This window comes from Equus przewalskii, unplaced genomic scaffold (genome assembly GCF_037783145.1).
Source record: "Equus przewalskii isolate Varuska unplaced genomic scaffold, EquPr2 ChrUn-13, whole genome shotgun sequence".
NCBI classification, from domain to species: Eukaryota; Metazoa; Chordata; class Mammalia; order Perissodactyla; family Equidae; genus Equus; species Equus przewalskii.
The window spans coordinates 2590045-2611034 of record NW_027228750.1 but is presented as its reverse complement, the minus strand read 5'-3'; the positions used below and the strand labels follow the sequence as shown (position 1 = coordinate 2611034).

At 34.9% G+C, this 20990-nt stretch overlaps 1 protein-coding gene across 10 annotated transcripts in view; it reads left to right on the top strand.

The window, feature by feature from the left end:
- Positions 1–20990, top strand: part of MAN1A2 (mannosidase alpha class 1A member 2) — a 209398-nt gene that overhangs the window by 75712 nt on the left and 112696 nt on the right. For all 10 annotated transcript variants that reach the window (XM_070608060.1, XM_070608065.1, XM_070608062.1 and 7 more), the window contains exons 4-6: positions 1987–2105; positions 5784–5864; positions 19686–19780. In XM_070608060.1, the coding sequence (XP_070464161.1) occupies positions 1987–2105; positions 5784–5864; positions 19686–19780 (295 nt within the window). The remainder of the gene's footprint in view (positions 1–1986; positions 2106–5783; positions 5865–19685; positions 19781–20990) is intronic.

Sequence of the window (20990 nt, the reverse complement as noted above, 5' to 3'; positions counted from 1 at the left end):
CAAAAGATACGGATATATGGATGATTAAATGTCTTGATAAAGTTTTTATTATCTTAATAAAAAGCTGAGGAACAAGAAAAGTAACAGGAAACTATGTCTGTAATAAGCCGGAACAAATGTTCTAGTTAATAGCAACATGAAGGAAACTGAGTGAGGAGAAGACCAAGGAATTCATCAGCGTATGGTGGAGCACTTGTCTTGTTAGAAGGAAAATGTACTTATTGATAAGTTGAAGAAATTATTAGGAGCATATGAACAAGAAAATGTGATGTAAGTTAAGGACAACCATTATAAGAACAAATTTGTATAGCTTTAAACCATCAAAAGAAAAGACTATTTACCCAGTAGAAAAAGGAATGGAAGAAAAAAGGAAAGAAAAGAAAGAATAGTAAATGGAAAAATATGGACTAAGTGATGTCGAATGCTGACTCCTAAAATATCGCCAAGGTAACTTGTTGATAAGACAAAGCTTAGTTTAATGCTTACTATGTTAATGAAGACCACTACTTCACCAGAGCCTTGGTAGCCTGTCAGACAAGAAAGGCCAAAGTTGAGGTATTTATTGAGATTTTAAGTCTAGTTTAACATGGACCCTTCAGTTGGCTGGGGGGCAGGCAGGATCGTTGGTTATGATTGGGTAAGGATGATGGTATAATAATTTAGGATTGGTAAGTGGAGAATTTAGAGGCAAGAAGTTCATAGGTTTAGAGTGTAAGCCATCATTTGGTACTTTCTGTTGAGGAGTTGCTGGGTCTTTAGGAAGTTCCTGGAACGAACAATAAACTTATTTTGTAAGTTTTATCTTTCTGGGCAAGTGTCTTCTGGAACAGTAAACTCATGTTGATGAACACAGTATAATAGTAAAGTTATGTAGATAGGAAACTGTGTGGATGATTTTATTCTCAGAAGATAGAAATAATAATTGCATTTCTTGGGTTGGGGAGGACCCATCTGCTCCCAGTTATTTATTTTTTACTATGCTGTTAAATTTGTTTTGCTAGTATTTTATTCAGGATTTCTGCCTTATATTCATTAGTAAGGTTGGCCTGTTTTCTTGTCATGTGTTTACAGTATCTAGTTTTGATATCATTTGGACCAGCTTTGTTGAATTAGTTCCTACCTTTCTGAAATATTTCCTTTAAGATCAGGATTATATCTTTCTTGAAGATGAGTAGATCTTATTAATTTGATTTTCTCTACTCACATTTTGTTTTATGACTTACTTTTTCAGTATGATCTATCTGCTTTTTGATTGTTAAGGATTATTATAGTTTTTGTTCCACTGTGGTTTTCTAGCCTTGCTGTATTTTATTATTATTTTTAAGTATATCTTTTGCCCTTTTTATGAGTTTGAACTAGAAAAGCATGGTTGTCTTAGGACTTATTATCATCTTGAACCACCCTCCCCATTTCTTGAATTAATCCTCTTTTTGTACCTGTCTCAGTTGAGTAGACAGATAGCTCATATTCTGACCAGGAAGAAAATTGAGGAGAATTATAACTTTGGTTTTCCTTTATCTTCCTGTTAGATATCAATTTGTCATCTTTAGGAAAATATATTAAACAATGTATATTATCTATTCTTGTGGAAAAGTGAACTATGTTGGGTATTCTTTTTGGTCCTTATATTTCTACTTTGATTTACTTTGTGTATATAAAAAATTAATGGGACTGGCCTGGTGGCGCAGTGGTTAAGTTCGCATGTTCCACTTCTCGGCAGCCTGGGGTTCACCGATTTGGATCCCATGTGTGGACATGGCACTGCTTGGCAAAAGCCATGCTGTGGTAGGCGTCCCACGTATAAAGTAGAGGAAGATGGGCATGGATGTTTGCTCAGGGCCAGTCTTCCTCAGCAAAAAGGGGAGAGTTGGCAATAGCTAGCTCAGGGCTAATCTTCCTCAAAAAAAATAATAAATAAAAAAAAATTAAAATAGACCTTTTACAAAGGCTATCTTTTTAATTTCAGTTTTCTTCCCCCAAATATAGGAAGTTCACAAATGGGTGCCACCATAGTAGATGCTTTGGATACCCTTTATATCATGGGACTTCTTGATGAATTCCGAGATGGGCAAAAATGGATTGAAGACAACCTTGATTTCAGTGTGGTGAGTATACAATTGATAATTTCTTAGATTGACTGTGAAAAGACACAGTGTCTAACAATAGTAGTTTTGAGCATTATACTAGCAATTTAAGGAAATCCTAAGTCCCCTTTCTTCTTTTACTTTTCTTCCCCTAATCCTTTGAGGCACTGTGTTAAGGCAATAGTTAGGGAGAAAAGCACATTGAATTAGAAATATCAGGAAACCATAAAATACTTTATAACTAATAAATATTTTCTTAATTTTTTGAAGACTCAGTGATTTAGCACAGCTTTGATGAGCCTCCATAATTAGGCCTATGCCCATCCTTCCAGCATTTTGGCATAACTGTCGAGTGGTACTGCTTAGGTTTTGAAGCTCAGCACAGCTACAATCTAGTGCTACTTGGGAAAGTTCCTTATTCTTCCTAAACCTGTCATAAAATTTCTATCCCATTACAATATTGTGAGGATTATTTGAGATAATCTGGTACATATTAAGTGTTCAGTAAATGGTATCAATTATTTTCATTATTATTAGTCTTCACCTAGAAGATGTGTGGGCTGTTTTGTCTTATTCATTATCACCTTCCGTGATGTTTGTGTTTGCTCTTCCTTCTGAGTGGAGTCAGAAGTCACTCCTCTCTGACTTTTTCTCTTTGGCTGACTCAGCATGATTCAAGTTGTGATTTAAATCCATAATTATTTCTTCTCTGATGCCTCTCCTGATGCCAAGGTAGATAAAGACTGATTACTTTCTTTTATATTATTTTAATATTTTGGACATATCTCAATTAGAGCAGTTTTTATTATCAATTAGGTTTAGGTTTGGCTGTGAATGGTGGAAAATCCAACATAAAATAGCTTAAACAAGATAGGTGTTTTTCTCTCTCATGCAGATCAAGTACGGAGGTAAGCAGTGTAGGGCCGGTGTGGGTCGCTCCTTGAGGACCAAGGACCTAGGATCCTTTGTCTTGTTGCTCTGTCAGTTTCATGGTTCAAAATGGTTCCTCAGGAGAAGGTGGATAAACCTTCCAGTTTCAGAAAGGAGGAAGGGACAGAGGAAAGATATGTGACTGTTCTTTTAAGAGCACTTCTCAGGAGTTGGTTGCGCCATTTTTGCTTGTATCCTCCTCAGTTGGTCTTACTCATATGTCTCCACCTTACTGTAAAGGGAGACTGGGAAATGTAGTCTCTTTTTTTTTTCTGGATAGCTACTTAGCCCTTATAGATTGTGCTTTTTGTATTAAGAAATCCCTACTCCAAAGTCATGAAGATATATTCCTATATTTAATTCTAAACGTTTTAAAGTTTCGCTTTTGCGTTTAGGTCTTTAATCTATATGAAATTGATTTTGTACGTAGGGTGAGATAGGCAACTATTAATTGCTCATAGCACCATTTAATTCTCTACTTTTTGTACATGCCACATTAGTCATATTAGTCTATTCTTTTCTACTGACTTTTCTCTTTATCCCTACATCAGTATTAAACTATCTTAACTACAGTATTTTTATAAGAAGCTTGATATCTATATCTGAATCTTGATATCTGATCTTGTTCTACTAGGAAATTATCTTAGTAATTCTTTATTCTTTTAAGCTCCATAAAAGTGCATTGAAATTTTGATGAGGATTGCATTAAATTTATGGATTAAATTGGAGAGAATTGGTATCAGTGCAATTTCAAATACTCCTGTTCATTAACATGACAGCTTTATTATGTCTAATAATTCACTGGCATATCATTGTATTGGTTGGCTCAATCAGGAACCAGAACTATACTATTTATTTTAATTAGAGGATTTAATGTTTAAATTGTTAACCAAGTAATGAGGAACTGCAAAGGGAATATTGTGGTATTACAAGAGATAGTAACTACAGTAAACAGCTACCACCCCTGGCACTTTGAGAACAATGGGAAAAGGTTGGAATCATTAAAATTTAGTAGTTTGGGACTCTGTTTCTGGTGTCTTAGGGGTTCTTAGAAGGGCTCTCTCAAAGCTGGGACTCAGACCTCTGAGGAGGGGACACCTAGCTAGAGTTTGGTATCTCTAAGGGCCGCAATGAGACTGATTTGGGGAATATGTATGTGTGGGAGGGGAACTGTAACCTGGAACCAACTCCCAATGTGAAGCCTGACACAGGAGTGAGTTTGACAATTCTGCAATAGTGGGTAGACCCGTTTGGTAATCATAAAGTGAGTCAAAGGGATATTGGTAGGCGATGACATCTGAGAGGTTGTGGGGAATCTGATTATGTTGGATTTTATCAGTCATTTTACTCTTGAGTGTAACCAGAAATCGTTGTAAGGGTTTGCACAGAGTAGGAACCTAGACTGACTTAAGATTTACAAGGCTTACTCTAGCTATGGGGTGCTGAATGAATAGAGTGTAGGCAAGAGGGTAAGGATGGAAGCAGGGAAACTGGATAGAGGGTTATTGTTCTGGTGAGTGATAGAGGCCCTCCTTGCTTTTTCTCTTCCTCTGTGTATTTAGTGAATGTCTGCTGTGTGCCCTGCAGTATGCTATATATTGGGAATATATGAAGTAATAGAAAGCACTTTGCTTTCAAGGATGGGGTGGATTGACAGTTCTGTTACTAAAACATGACAGCATATTGTGGACATTCTATCTTAGAAAAATAGACTTGTGTTAGCAAGTGATGTGTTCTGCCTATGAGTGTTGAAAAGACTTCAGGGTAATATATATTTCCTTTTAATTTTCATTAAATATTAATTATGAGTGTTATTTTTATATTAGTCAATTGTGTATAATCTGTGGATTCTTTGATCATATTCTCTGTCACTTCTACTTTTCTTTCCATGTATTAGAATTTTTTTTATATGCATTTCTAAATACAAGAATATAGGCTCTATATAGTAAGTTTATTAATAGTGCTATATTTGTGGCAAATTTCCTTCTGTTTGTTGTTTGCCTGTTAATTTTGTTCATGATTTTTTTCTTATAAGTAATGTGTGTTATGGGAACATTCAGTCTTTCATCATTTATTATCAATAAATACTATTGATTTTATGCTTACCAAGTGCTTGTTTTCTCAAGAAAGTTTATATACTGTCACATTTTTTCTGTTTTTTGTTGTAATTTTTCTACATTTATTTCTAAATCATTTGGATTTCATTTTAACATATATGTGAAATGAGTATCCAAATTAATTTCTTACCTAGGAGCCAGTTTTCTCAGCATTATTAACTGAAAAATCCATCATCCTACCATTATTTTTGGTGCCTCCTTTAACATTTATTGTTATTATATGTACCAGGAAAAGTATTTAAAATTCATGAGGAGAGAGAGGACTAAAATGGACAGTGTACTGTAGTGATAGAACAGAAGGGAGGGGACCAGAAGAGAGGGTGCTACTCCGGAATTCAAGAAGTGGAGGATTTCATGAGGAAGGGAGAATAGTTAACAGCATCCAGTATCTTGATAATTTCACAATAATCTGTACATGAAAATGGCCCATTGGTTTTGGCAGTTAGGAAGCTGTGGTGACGGTAATAATAGAGGAGCTTCAGTAACATTAACACACGGGAGGTGAGATTGCAGTTGGATGAGAAGTGAAGATGTAGAAAGCGGAAAAAACATTCTCCACGGGATGTTTGAGAGAAGTGTATGAAGTATTGAAAATATTTTGCAAACTGTAAAGCTTTATGTATGTGTGAATATTGTCACTATGTTTTCACAGAATTCAGAGGTGTCTGTGTTTGAAGTCAACATTCGATTTATTGGAGGCCTCCTTTCAGCATATTATCTTTCAGGAGAGGAGGTAAGCAAAATCAAGTAATATTTTGTTTGCTTTGGGGAAAGGAGTTGTGAATAGGATTTAATAAAATGAAAAATTTCCCTAGCAGCATATTGTTTTTCTGAATTGTCTAATATTGAAGTAATCTAAAGGTTTGCTGGAAGAGGTGGATGCTTCAGGTAGAACTGTTCCTTGGGAATAATGATTTTTCCATTTTGAGAATCTCAGTCAAACATAAATTTATCACACATCCCAGCTTTATGTGCACCACGTCTCCTTTGCAGGAGCAATCCTTCTCCAGAATTTTGCCGTTGCAGTTAATTACATGGTTGAAACAAAGGGAGAAAAGAAATTAAGACCTGAATTAGGGAATGAATCAGGAAGAATGACTATGGATCCTCCTAAGACCAAATATTAATTAATAAAACTGCCTGTTTAGAAATTGAATTTATTGCTACATATTAAAAAAAAACAAAATATAACAAGAACTCTGAATCCTCCTTTCTGGAAGTCTTGGTGTAATACACACAGACACACTTGAGACCTATGGTGATGGAGAAGTGGGTGTGGGAAAATCCTTTTTACTACTCAGGTGGGTTAAAGGATGGGATTGGAGAATGGGAGAAAGAAACTAAAGGAAGAGATTCTAAGTCATTTCTATTTCATTTTCTGAGAAACTACTTAGCCTATATATTTAATTGGTTAGTCTAAATGATTGTAAGAGCTCTTTGCAAATTTAAGAAAATTCATCTTTTGTTGTATGTATTGTAAAGATGGGTTTCTATGTTGTCTTTACTTTTGTTTTGTTTTGTGTGGTTAACTTTAAAGTAGTCGTTTTTAGGATTTTTTCCCTTAAAACTTCTAGACCTTGGTCCTTAGAAAGCCTTCCCTATGTCTGTGTTATTACAAAACAGAAATCCTCATTTTTCTTCTGGATTTTGTGATTTTATATGCTTATATTTAATCTTATTTCATCTGTCTTTGCTTGTGTGTGAAAGAGTGAGGTATTCATGTACTACTGTTTTTTAGAAGAAATATGTTTGAAGATGCTGATATTTAATAGATAATATTAGATAAATAACATTTATTGTGTAATTTTACTGTTAGACTTTATTATGGGACTTGGTTAAACCTCCAAGCTATCTTTCTATTGTCAGGACACTTCAGTTCACATTTAATAAAATAAAAAGAGTGATTTATGCTCTGATGAAGAGTTTTTCAAACTTCAGTATGTATCGGAATCACATAGGGTGTCTTATGAAAGTGGAGATTCCGAGTCCTACCCACAGGACTGTGATTCAGTTGGTTTGGTGTGGGGACCATTATTTATTTCTATCAAGTACTCCTTATTAAAGGAGATTTTGGAAGTGGTGGTTCCATACTTTGAGAAACTCTGACCTAACTTATATGAATAAAATCATTGTAAATTTATTTATTTATTTATTTATTATTATTTTTTAAGATTTTATTTTTTCCTTTTTCTCCCCAAAGCCCCCCGGTACATAGTTGTATATTTTTAGTTGTGGGTCCTTCTAGTTGTGGCATGTGGGACGCCGCCTCAGTGTGGCTTGATGAGCAGTGCCATGTCCGTGCCCAGGATTCGAACCGACGAAACACTGGGCCGCCTGCAGTGGAGCGCTCGAACTTAACCACTTGGCCACGGGGCCAGCTCCTGTAGATTTATTGATAGGATTTTTTTGTCAGGCTTACTGAGGTATTGCCTATTATTACATAGAGCACAATTCACCCATTTTAGTGTATACCTCTATGAGTTTTGACAGTACATACAGTCTAGAAACCACCAGCGCAATCAAGGTATAGAAGAATTCTTATCATGCCAGAAAATTCCCTTTTACCATATTACAGTCACCCCATCCCCTACTGCCGGCCTCTGGTAAGTACTGATCTGTTTTCTGTCCCTACAGTTAGGAATACTGGGTTCTTTCAAGTAGCACAGTGCATTTGAGATTTATTGATGTATTTATTAGTTCATTTCTTTTTACTGCCATGTGGTATTCCATTGTGTGGATGTAAGTCAGTTTATCCATTCACCAATGGATTTGTTTTTAGTTTTGGAGATTATGAGTAAAGCTACTATAAACATTTGCCTGTAGATTTCTGTAAGACCATAAATTTTCATTTCTCTTGGGTAAATATCAAGAAGTGGCATTGCTGGATCAAATAGTAAGTATATATTTAACTTTGGAAGAAACTGCCAGACTCTTTTCCAGTAGTTGCCTTCCATCCAATAGTTGTCTTGATATTGTGAGTTTCTTTATTATTTTTAGCTATTCTAATAGGTGTGTAGTAGTATCTTCTTTTCATTTTGCTTTTCTCTAATGACAAATGATGTTGAGCACCTTTTCCTGTGCTTATTTACCATCCATATATCTTCTTTATTTGTCTGTTCAAAGTTTTGGCCATTAACATTTTTTGTTTGTTTTCTTACTGAATTTTGAGAGTTCTTTGTATAATCTGGGCATAGATATTTTATCACTATGTGTTTGCAAATATTTTCTCCCTGTCTGTAGCTTATCTTTTCAGTGACTTAGCAGTATCTTGTGAAGAACTGAAGTTGTTACATCTTGAAGAAGTCCAGTTTATTAGTTTTATCTTTTATGGTTCATGCTTTTGGTATTATATTTAAGAACTGTTTGCCTAATCCAGGCTCACAAAGATTTTCTGTTACATTTTCTTCTAACAGTATTGTAGTTTTACTTTACTTTTACTTTTAAATCTGTGGTCCATTTTAAGTTAAATTCTATGTATGCTCTGAGGTATAGGTTGAGCTTCATTTCTTTCCATATGGATATTCAGAAATTCTAACACCATTTGTTGAAAAGACTATCTTTTCCCTATTTAATTGGGTTTGAACCTTTATTGAAATCAGTTGACCGAGTGTGGGTCTCCTTCTAGACTCTGTTCTGTTGATCTGTGTGACTGTCTGTTTACCATTATCGCACTGTGTTCATTATAATGGCTTTATGGAAAGTCTTGAAATCAGCGTGTTTGAGTTCTCTGGTTTTGCTCCTTTTCAAAGTTGTTTTGGCTATTCTAGTTACTTTTATTTTCTATATAAATTCTAGAACCAGTTTGCTGATTTCTACAAATGTCCTCCTGGATTTGGATGGAATTACATTGCATTTATAGTTAAGTTTAGGGAAAATTGGTGTCTTAACCATATTGAGCCTTCCACTTTATGAACATAATATATCCCTCTATTTATTTAGTGCTTCTTTAATTTTCCTCGTTGGTGTTTCTAGTTTTTAGCATACAGATCTTGTACATGTTTTGATAGATTTATACCTATTTTATGTTTTGTGGTGCTGTTAAAAGTGGCACAATATTTTTTAATTTCAATTTCCAATTATACATTGCCAGTATCTATAAATACAAGTGACTAAAAAAACTTTTAATAAAGACTTAGTTTTCAGCTGGCTCAAGGCATTTTGTTTCTCTCTAGATAACCTCCTGATATTATCATTTAAGAAAAATTTTGGTAAAACGTACATAACGTAAAATTTTCCATTTAACCTTTTAAAAGCATACAGTTTAGTAACATTAAAGCAACATTCAGGGGCTGGCCTAGTGGTGTAGTGGTTAAGTTCATGTGCTGTGCTTCAGTGGCCTGGGGTTCACTGGTTGGGAGCCTGGGCACAGACCTATGCACCACTCATTAAGCCATGCTGTGGCAGCATCCCATATACAAAATGGAGGAAGATTGGCACAGATCTAGCTCAGCAACAGTCTTCCTCAAGCAAAAAGAGGAAGCTTGGCAACAGATGTTAGCTCAGGGCCGATCTTCCTCACCAAAAAAAAAAAGAGAGACCATTCACATTGTTGTGCAATATACAATTGATTTTTATATTGACCTTGTACCCTGAGATTTTCCTAAATTCACTAATTAATTTTAGTCACTTTTAAATAGATTTTAGTAGATTCTTTGGGAATTTCTTTGTAAACAAGCGTGTCATCAGTGAATAGAGATATTTTATTTCTCTGTATAGAGAACAGTTTTATTTGTGTGGTTCTTTTATTGCTTTTTCTTGCCTTACTGCATTGCCTAGAACCTCCACTATGAAGTTGAATGGGAGTGGTGAGAGTGGACATCCTTGCTTGGTTCCTGATCTTAGGGGAAGAGCATTTAGTCTTTTCACCATTAACCCTAATGTTAGTGATAGGTTTTTTGTAGATTCCCTTTGTCATCCTGAAGAAGTTCCATTCTGAGATTTTTTTTTTTATCATGAATGGATGTTGAATGTTATCAAATGTTTTTATGGCATTTAATAAGATGATTATATGATGTTTCCTCTTTATCTGTTGATATTATGAATTGCATTGATTGATTTTTTAATGTCATACCAACCTTGCATTTTTGGGAAGAAACCCCACTTGGTCATGGTGTATTATCCTTTTTATATATTGCTGGAATTGATTTAGTAATGTATTGTTGATAAGTTTTTGCATCTGTGTTCATGTAGAATATTGATCTAAGTTTTCTTTTAATATGTTTGTGTGTGTATGTGTATATTTTGTTTGAGTAATGCTGACCTCACAAAATGAATTAGGAATTGTTTCCTTTTTTTTTTAACTGGAGAAGTTTGTGTATAATTTGTATTATTTTTTCCTTAAATGTTTGGTAGAATTCCTCAGTGAAGCCACGTGGGGTTGGAGTTTTTGTTTTTGTTTTTCCTCCTAAGTTTAAAAGGTATTCAGTTCTTTCAGTAGATATAGTACTGTTCAGGTTGTTTCTTCCTGAGTGGTTTTTGTAGTTTGTGTGGCTTTTTTAGTTTGTGTATTTCAGGGAATTTGTTTCCTTAAGTTGTCTAATTTGTGGACATAAAGTTGCTTGTTATATTCTCTTATTATCCTTGTCATATCCGTAGGATCTTTAGTAATATCCCCTATTTCATCTTCTCTTTTTTTGTTGGTCTGACTACAGGTATATTAATATTACAATATTAGTTACAATACAATATAAATAATATTCTTTTCAAAGAACTCATTTTTGGTTTTATTAATTTTTCTCTGTTTTTGTGCATTCAATTTTATTAATTTCTGCTTTTATCTTTATTTACTTCCTTCTGTTTGGGGTTAAGTTGCTCTTTTTTTCTAGTTTCTTACGTTTGGAGCTTAGATCATTAATATGACAACTTTCTTTTTTTAAAGTATAAGTATCGATGTCATAAGCTTGCTTCTCAGCCCTTCTTTAGCTGCATTCTGTAAATTTTGATATTTTCATTTTCCTTTAACTCAAAATATTTTCTAATTTCTCTTCTTACTTTCTTTTTGATTCTCTATTTAGAAGTGTGTCATTTAATTTCCCAATATTTGAGGACTTTCAAGATATCTTTCTATTATTGATTTCGAGTTTAATTGTTCAATGGGCAGTGAATAGAGAACAAATCTATTGAATTTGTTGAAGGTTGTTTCATGGGCCAGAATATGGTCTATCTTATAAAGAAAGTGTGAAAGGATGTGTATGTGTATTCTGCCGTGATTGGGTTAAAATATCAATTAGGTCAAGCTAGATAATAGTGTTGCTCAGATCTTCTGTAGTTTTACTAATTTTCTGTCTACTTGTTCTGTCAAATACTGAGTAGAAGTCTTGAAGCCTCCAACTATAATCATGGATTTGTCAGTTTCTCCTTTCAGTCCTATCAGTTTTTACTTTATGTATGTTGGAGGTCTATTCTTAGATGTGTACGCATTTAGGATTGTTATGTTTTTTTGGTGAATTGATTCTTTTATTGTTTTTTAATTTTTCTCTTTGTCTCTGGTCATACTTACTGTTCTTAAGTCTAGTTTGATACTGATAGAGTCACACTGGCTTTCTTTTAGATAGTGTTTGCGTGGTATATCTTTTAACCTATATGTTTTTATCTTTTAAGTTGGTTTTCTTGTAGAGAGATTTGGCAATCTGTTTTTACTTTGTGTTAGACCATTTGCATTCAGTATAACTGTTGATACAGTTATATTAAAATCTACCACTTATTTGTTTTCTGTTTGTCCCATCTGGTACCTCATTCTTATTTTCCTTTTCTCCTGCCTAAATTTGTATTATTTTTTGTGATTCGATTTTATCTCTATGATTGACTTCCTATTTATACCTAAAGTTTTTTTAGTGGTTGCCCTTTGTTTACTATGTACATTTTAATTAATCCTGGTCTACCTTCCATCAGTATTATACTGCTTCATTTGTATTGTAAGAACCTTGCAACAGTATATTCTCAATTCTTTTTTTTCCGCTTGTTGCTGTTTGTTATTATACATTTTTTTAATGCTAAAAACCCATTGTACATAGCTGCTAATTTTTGCTTTTGATGGTCAATTATTATTTAGAGCTATTGAAAATAAGAAAAGAATAGGCCTTTTTTTAATCTTTTCAATCATTTTCATTGGTTTTCATTTCTCTATGTAGTTCAGGTTTCCGTCTGGTATATATTCCTTTTGTGTGGAGAGCTTCCTTAACATTTTTTGTAAAGCAGGTCTGCTGGTAGTGAATTCTCTCAATTTCTGTTATTCTGAAGGTCTTTATTTCTTCTTCATTTTTGAAAGATGTTTTCTTTGTATGTAAAATTTCGGTTGGCAGTTTTCCCTTTCAACCCTTTGAAGGTACCACTGCACCGTCTTAGAGTTTGCAAAGTTTGTGATGAGAAGTCTGCTTTAACTTTTTGTTCCTCTATATGTCATATGTCGTCTTTGTCCTTTGGCTGCCTTTAAGATTTTCCGTTCATATTTTGTTTTTTGTGAAGAGTCTGAATGGTTTTACTTACCCTTTTTTTGGAGGGGCGAGTAGGACTCATTTATCTTGCTTGTGGTTCTCTGACATCCTTAGATCTATGGTTTGATGTCTTTATTTTTGAAAAAGCCTCGGTCATTGTCTTTTACATATGTTTTTTCTGCCTCCTTTCTCTTCTTCTGGGATTCCAATTACAAATAGGCCTTTTGAGATTGTCTCAGAGTTCTTGAATTCACTGCTTTTTTTTTTTTTTTGTCCCTCTCACTGCTTTTTTTCTCCTTGTGTTCCAGTTTGGGTAATTTTTATAAACCCGTCTTCAAGTTTGCTAATTTTTTTCTCAGCTCTGTTGAATCTCCTTTGGAACCTGTTGAAGGCATTCTGCATCTCTGTTACCTTGAGTTTTTAAAAAATTGTTTCTGGTATTTCCATTTGACTTTTACATTTTCCTTTTTTCTGTTAAAATTCCTCGTTGTCTTCATGCTTGTTTTCCACCATATCCACTAGGTCTTTTTTTTTTTTTTTTTGACTATTAAATCATTAAGAATATAATTGTATCTTTCTAACATTTTGAGTTTCTATATTGGCCATAGGAAGTAAAGGGATGAACTACTGCTTCTTCAGCAGTTTTCTTTTTTTTTTATTGAGGTAACATTCATTTATAACTTTATGTAAATTTCAGGTGTACATCATTATATTTCAATTTCTGTGTAGATTACATCATGTTCACCATCCAAGACCAGTTACCATCCATCACCATACACATGTGCCTAATCACCCCTTTTGCCCTCCCCTCTTCCACCTCCCCCCTTCCCTCTTCCCTCTGGTAACCACCAATCCAATCTCTGTCTCTGTGTGTTTGTTTGTTGTTTTTATCTTCTATTTATGAGTGAGATCATATGGTATTTGACTTTCTCCCTCTGACTTATTTCACTTAGCACAATATCCTCAAGATCCATCCATGTTGTCACAAATGGCCAGATTTCATTGGTTTTTTTCATGGCTGAGTAGTATTCCATTGTGTATATATACCACATCTTCTTTATCCATTCTTCCCTTGATGGGCACCTAGGTTGCTTCCAAGTCTTGGCTATTGTGAATAATGCTGCAATGAACAGAGGGGTGCATGTATCTTTATGCATTCATGTTTTCGTGTTCTTTGCATAAATACCCACCAGGGGAATGGCTGGATTGTATGGTATTTCTATTCTTGAATTTTTGAGGACTTTCCATACTGTTTTCCCTAATGGCCGCACCAGTTTGCATTCCCACCAGCAGTGTATGAGGGTTCCCTTTTCTCCACATCCTCTCCAACACTTTTTATTTTTTATGTTGTTAATTATAGCCATTCTGATGGGTGTGTGGTGATATCTCATTGTAGTTTTGATTTGCATTTCCTTAATAATCAGTGATGTTGAACATCTTTTCATGTGCCTGTTGGCCATCTGTTTATCTGCTTTGGAAAAATGTTCAGATCTTTTGCCCATTTTTTAAATTGTGTTGTTAGTTTTTTTGTTGTTGAGATGTATGAGTTCTTTATATATTTTGGATATTAACGCTTTATCAGGTATATGGTTTGCAAATATCTTCTGCCGATTGTTAGGTTGTCTTTTCATTTTGTTGATGGTTTCCTTTGCTGTGCAGAAGCTTTTTAGTTTGATGTAGTCCCAATTGTTTATTTTTTCTGTTGTTTCTCTTGCCCAGTCAGACATGGTACTTGAAAATATGCTGCTAAGACCGATGTTGAAGGGTGCACTGCCTCTAGTTTCTTCCAGAACCACTAGGTTTTTTAACATAGTAATCATAGTCGTTTTAAATTCTGTCTGTTTCAACCTCACTGAGTCTGGTTTGTCACTTGCTTTGTCTCTAGAGAGTGGATTTTTTTTCCTGCTTTCTTAGATATTTCATAATTTTTCATTGAATGACAAATGTGTATTTGGATGGGACAGTAAAGACTAATATGTATGCCTGAATAGCATGCCTGTGCTGTTAACACTGGGAGTTGAGTCAGTTTAGTTTGAAGTTGAACGAGGTTTGGGTTTTTTATTGCTAAGGTTAATTGCAATGTACCACCACCTTAATTCCTCTAACATTACCTTGTAATTAGAGTGGGCTTGGTTTGCAGGCAAGTTTTTCTTAATAATCTTGCTGTACCCTCCACTTTAGTCATTCCCTGTCTGGCCTCGGGGAAAGTCTGTCTCTACACCCTTGCTCCTCCCCCAGCCATGGACTGCTGTTGCTTGTTACTCCATGTTTCCTGCCCTTTATGTCCGTACTCTTTTTCTGTTTTGATCTCTATATATTGGAAGCCATGAATTGACACCAGTAAATGGCTTTAATTCTAGCTCTCTGCCTTTTCATATTTCTCTTTCTTTTTTCTGATATTGAGAAACCCATCTCCTCTTATTCCTAACGTGTTTAGCTGTTTGTTTAATCCTGCTGTAGGAAACCAGTTTCGTGGCCTTGCTAGGCTGCTGCCGTGTTTAGTGCATCTGCCTCACGTGAACCCCTCAGACGTCTCTCCCCTTTGTTTGGCTGGCTTCACTTTCTGCATGTTGCTTCTAACTTGTCTCCAGGACCTTGCTGCCCACCCTAGGCATAACTTCTTGGCACAGACCCCTAACTTCAGGAGCTTCTGGAGTGAAATATTAAACAATGAAAGGAGGAAGAAAATGGAGCTATTTTGATGCCTTCAATTTCAGAATTTCTTTTCCATGTTAGACATTATAACAGGGCCTTGAGATATGAGAGCATTTTTTTCCCCTTACTTTCATTCTTATCTATGTAGAGGACTATGTAGAGGAAGTACTAAGTTTTTTTGGGTATAGTTGACATACTGGATTAATTTTCATATCAAAAGGCATATGATTCAGAATTAATTATGAGCAGCTTATGAAGGAGAAGCATCAGTCTTGGCTGTTTCACGTTAGCCTCCCTGTCTGAAGGTTGAAACAAAATGTTGAAATTTTGGTTTTGCTCTCGCTGTAGGAAAACACAAGAAATGCTGAAAAAATATGTGATGTTACCAGTATTTTCATTTTTGCCATTTTTATGCCTCAGACCTCAAGAAGAAACATTTTGGAGTGGAGGGACGCATGTGTACCTTAGAGTTAGAGGTGTGACTCCCTATTCTGCCTCCCTTTCGTAAGGATATCTGGCAAATTATTTACCTTCTATAACTTAACTTTCTTCATCTCTGAAAATGTGCAAGAGCTCATTTGAGAGTTGTCGTGAGGATTAAATTATGGGAGAGCACCTAACATAATACCTGAGTCAATAGATACTACTTTACTTTTCTTTCTCCTTTGACTTTTTCTTACGTGGTAAATATTCTGTGTTTCTAATGGATGGGGAATCTTTTATTTAACAATAGAAATCATAAATTAATTTCTTGGAATACAGTCTATTCTACTAAAAAGTAAATAGAACATGTTTTACTTTTCTGGTTTTCTTATATAATAGGATTTTACTGGCCATTTTGCTTTTCTACTTGATCATTTTACATTGAAAGCTCTGGTCCATATTTATTCTGGGAAACCAACAACAAATCTCTGCGATCTGCTCAAAATAAATAAAACATAGAAAAATAATTTGAATATGACTTTATTCTAATACTAGATAGACAATAACTTCCTACGTCTTACATAAGCCAGAAAACTAACTATAATTTGTAACGTGGCTTATGCCTTTCTTATATTAAGGTAGTATGTAACTAGAATAATGAACATTTGACATGCATTCTGTTTTCTTATATTGGGAACCAAATGAGGGTTATATGCCATCCTAACAAAGTGTTCCTCTCTCCTGTTGATTTATTAATGTCATAAATGTGAAGCTTTATTATTTTATTTTCTTAGGACAAGGCTATTTATGTTAAATATTCACAAGTTAAAAAATCTTGATGATTTATTATGTTTATTTGATGCCAGTTTCAAATATATGGCATTTCTTTTACAGGATTGTCTCTTCTCATTTTTTAACGTTTATCAAAGTGGCATCCCTGCCTGAGTCAGATGATAATATAATTTATGTGGATAACTGCTTCTGAAATCTCTCAGATGAAAAAGAGAAATGGTTATGTGGAGCTTAATACATTTCACAGATAATAAAATCAAAATAAAAGAAACAACAATAAAATCTTTCTTTACCAAAACAAATATTCTCTATTGCCTATATAGGTAGGATCATTTCTGAATAAGTTCAGAGATATTTTCTAAGACAAATAGGATATCTTTTTTTTTTTTTTTGAGGAAGATTAGCTCTGAGCTATCTGCTGCCAATTCTCCTCTTTTTGCTGAGGAAGACTGGCCCTGAGCTAACATCCATGCCCGTCTTCCTCTATATGTGGCACGCCTACTACAGCGTGGCGTGCCAAGCAGTGCCATGTCTTCACTCGGGATCCAAACCGGTGAACCCTGGGCTGCCGAGAAGTGGAACGTGTGCACTTAACCACTGCGCCACTGGGCCGGCCCCCTAGAATATCTTTTTTTGACCTAAAGTCTTTTAAGTAAAGTTCTAAATAAAAACAGAGAAATGTTAGAGTGTTGATTTTCCTCATTTAAATATTAGCCATTATTGTCCTTATTGCACTAATTCTCATTTTATTTTTGAAAAGCCTGACTTTGCTCCAGAAATTGCTGCCATTTTCACTGAAAATTCCATCTGTTCGTTTTCTATAGATGTGCTGGTAATTGGGCAAAACTTTCCAGTAAGCTTTGCTGACCCAGATAACATTTTTAAATATACTCTCCAGCATTTTCCTCTTAAATGTGTGAGTTCATCTATACATTTGTATACATTCATACATGTTTAAAGTCACAATAGTAATACCAATTCGTGTGTCATAATTGCAATTACAGTTACTGGTTTGACAAGTCGGAAGACAGAGTTTGGAGCTACCACAGAAATTAGAAATTATGGTTTGAAATCCAGGATAAAAGGGAGTCACAGAGGAGGAGCCCCCAAATTCTGCATGTATTAAGCTATGTATTTAGACCACAATGTTTTATTTCCCTTTATGTTTACAAAGCTATACAGTAATTTTCTGAATGAAAACTCTCACCTTCCACATTCTCTGTAAAGAACTTGAAAGCCCAGCTCAAAGATTATTTGTTTTCAACAACTCTATTGAGGTTAATTTACATACAGTAAAATACACCCACTTTAAATGTATAGTATGTAATTAAATGTATAGTTTGAATTTTAACAAATGTATGATAGCTGTTGGAGGGAATACAAATGATACGACATAATTTGGCAGTGTCTGGTAAACATTTAAAACTTAAAATACTCTGATCCTGTTAACCGACTTCTGGGAATCTATTATCTAAAAGTAACTACTTGAATACATATAGTATACTTAGAAGGATATTTAGTTGCACTAGTGTTTGTAGTAGCCAATGTTTGGAAATACCTGAATTGTTACATCTGTTACGATAGAGTACTTTGCAACTATGAATGTAAATTTGATATATTTTAACCAGGAAAAATATACTTGATATATCCAGTGACAAAAGAAAGTTATAGACCAAGAGTTCTAAGTTATAGCTGGGGGTGGGGGTGGGGGTAGTTGTGTGTGTTCCATTCATCCAGTTAGCCATTGTGATATTTTGGGCAAGAAATAATGGCAGCTGGAACTAAAATGGGTTGTAGAGATGAGAGATATAAATGGTTTCAAAGGATTTGGGAGGCAAATTCAAAAGGATTGGGTGATATTTTAGAGGGGGAAATGAGGCAAAAGGAGGAGAAACCTGTCTCCAGGTTTCTGGGTTTTGGTAGTTGACTGATGGTTGAACAGTGATTAGATAGTGAACATTTTAAAAATAGTAGGTTGAGAGAGGAAAGTTTTCAGTTCATTTTAAGTATTTGGAGCATGAGGGGATTTTGCTATATGTTCAAGTGGAAATAGGTAGTAGACACATGTAATGGATCTGGTACTCACTGGAGAAGTCTTGACTGGTGACGTAAATTTGGGAGTCACTTGCTGTGTAGCTGATAATTGAAACAAGCACATGTGAAATTGATCAGGGAGACACTTTAGGATAGGAAGAGAGGGGACCTAGAATCAAGCCTCGAGAAACACAACATTAAAGGTCAGATATGAGGAGGAGGAGTCAGTGAAGGAGGGAGGGGAATTGTAGGATTATTGAACACAAGGGAGACAAATATTTTAAGGAGGAGCTGGTGAATAATGACTGAAAATGCTCTTTGCTCATATGTGTGGCTAATACTTAGTAGGAGCTGTTTCAGGGGAATAACGGGGACAGAAGAATTAGAATGAGTGAGTGGTAGGAGAGGAAATGGACACAGGAAGTTAGACAACTTTGTGAAAATTGGAAAAGATACTTGTGTTATTATGTTAATAGCAGGAAAAGATAGAGTAAAAATCCAGCTACTTAAAAATCATATGTATGGGGGCTGGCCTGGTGGCATAGTGATGTTTGCATGCTTTGTTTCGGCAGCCTGGGGTTTGTGGGTTTGGATCCTGGGCAGGGACCCACACACCGCTTGTCAAGCCATGCTGTGGCAGCGTCCCACATACAAAGTAGAGGAAGATTGGCACAGATGTTAGCTCAGGGCCACTCTTCCTCAAGCAAAAAGAGAAAAATTGGTGACAGATGTTAGCTCAGGTGCCAGTCTTTAAAAAAAAAATAATAATGTGGTTAAATCTTGATGGAAAATGTTGAGACATAAACATGCTTATAGTAATTCAAGGGCATTTATCCTGATTGGGTTGTGTCTCTCTCTCGCTCTCTTTTTCTTTTTTAATATTTCTACTAAGCTTTTATACTGTGGATGAAAATTCCACAGCTTAATGTTTTCTCTTAGATTTTTTTGCCAGCTGGAAATGCAGATAGTATCAACATCAAAACTAAGACCTTCCCTTTCAATTAATTGTAGTTTTAAGCCATTCCATCTTGGGTAGCTTTCCTCAATATCCAGTTTGCAAACATTTTCTCTGATTGCTGTGTGTTCCAGGTACCAAGGAGATGCCTTTTTTACCCCTTTACTTCTGTGTATCAGTATATTGAAGTAGCGTCCTTTAAGACGTTAGCAAATACTTATTGATGGCTATAATTTATGAACATTCATGCTTTTTATCTCAGATATTCAAGATTAAAGCAGTCCAGTTGGCTGAGAAACTCCTTCCTGCCTTTAACACACCTACTGGGATTCCCTGGGCAATGGTGAATCTGAAAAGGTAAATTCTATTTTTATGTAGTTATCTTGTTTTTAAGGAATTAGATTGAAGGCTGGCCTAGTGATGTCGTGGTTACGTTCATGCGCATTGCTTCAGTGGCCTGGGATTTGCTGGTTTGCATCGCGGGCACAGACCTACACACCGCTCATCAAGCCATGCTGTGGTGGCATCCCACATAGAAGAACTAGAAGGCCCTACAACTAGCATATACAATTATGTACTGGGGCTTTGGGGAGAAAAAAAATAAAATAAAAAAGGAGGAAGATAGGCAACAGATGTTAGCTCAGGGCCAATCTTCCTCACCAAAAAAAAATAAATAAATAAAAAAATTAGAGATTAACTGATTTTTTGACCTTTTTAGTTATAGAAATTTCTAACGATCTGCCTCCACCATACTTTTTAAGACGTAAATTGTTTTTCTCTGCATATGTGCAGAAGGATATTTCTTTAAAATGTTTTCTAATTTTTTAAAATATGTTCTTTACTTTGAAACAGTTCACCTGCCTTAACTGTATTCTAGTTTCTGCTGCTTGTATCTCTAAGTTTAGATTTCTCTTCCTCTCTTGTATGGTTATATATGTTTTTTTTATTTGCTTATTCATTTCCATTTAGTGCTGTAATGTTTTCAAAGTGCTTTTCCTCTCTTGCTTTTTGTACCCTACCTGTTGATCTTCTAAGTCAAAATGGAATGCAGTATGCCTTAAAATCAGGGCTTCCTGTTGCTGAATGCCTTATAGTGATAAGGGAAGACGTAATTTGTGATGTTGACTGTAGGATCCTTATTATAGTATTTACACTATTGAAGTTCAAAGTGAGCTCTTAAAACATTCTTTGCAATCTGTTTTGTTCTAATAGAAAGCACTGGTTTGACTTAGAAATAGATGAGATGTTTTCTTTAGACAACTTTGTAAGTCATGCAAAGATATGCAATAAAATTTGAATAATGTCAACATATTTTAACTTGTATTTAAATTATTTATGCTGACTGAAATTTTTGCTGCTCATTTTTTCTCCAAATGAAATTTATTATTCATTTTAATGTTGAAGCTTGGAAATTATGTGAAAATTTGACTTTTAGGTTTCTTTCCCCCAGACCCTTTAGAATAAATTTAGGAGTATTTATTTTCTGTAGACGTGGTTCTGTGACAACTTTATTTGAAAAAACTGATCTATTTTAGTTATTTTTTTCTAATAGAGGACTTTATGGAGT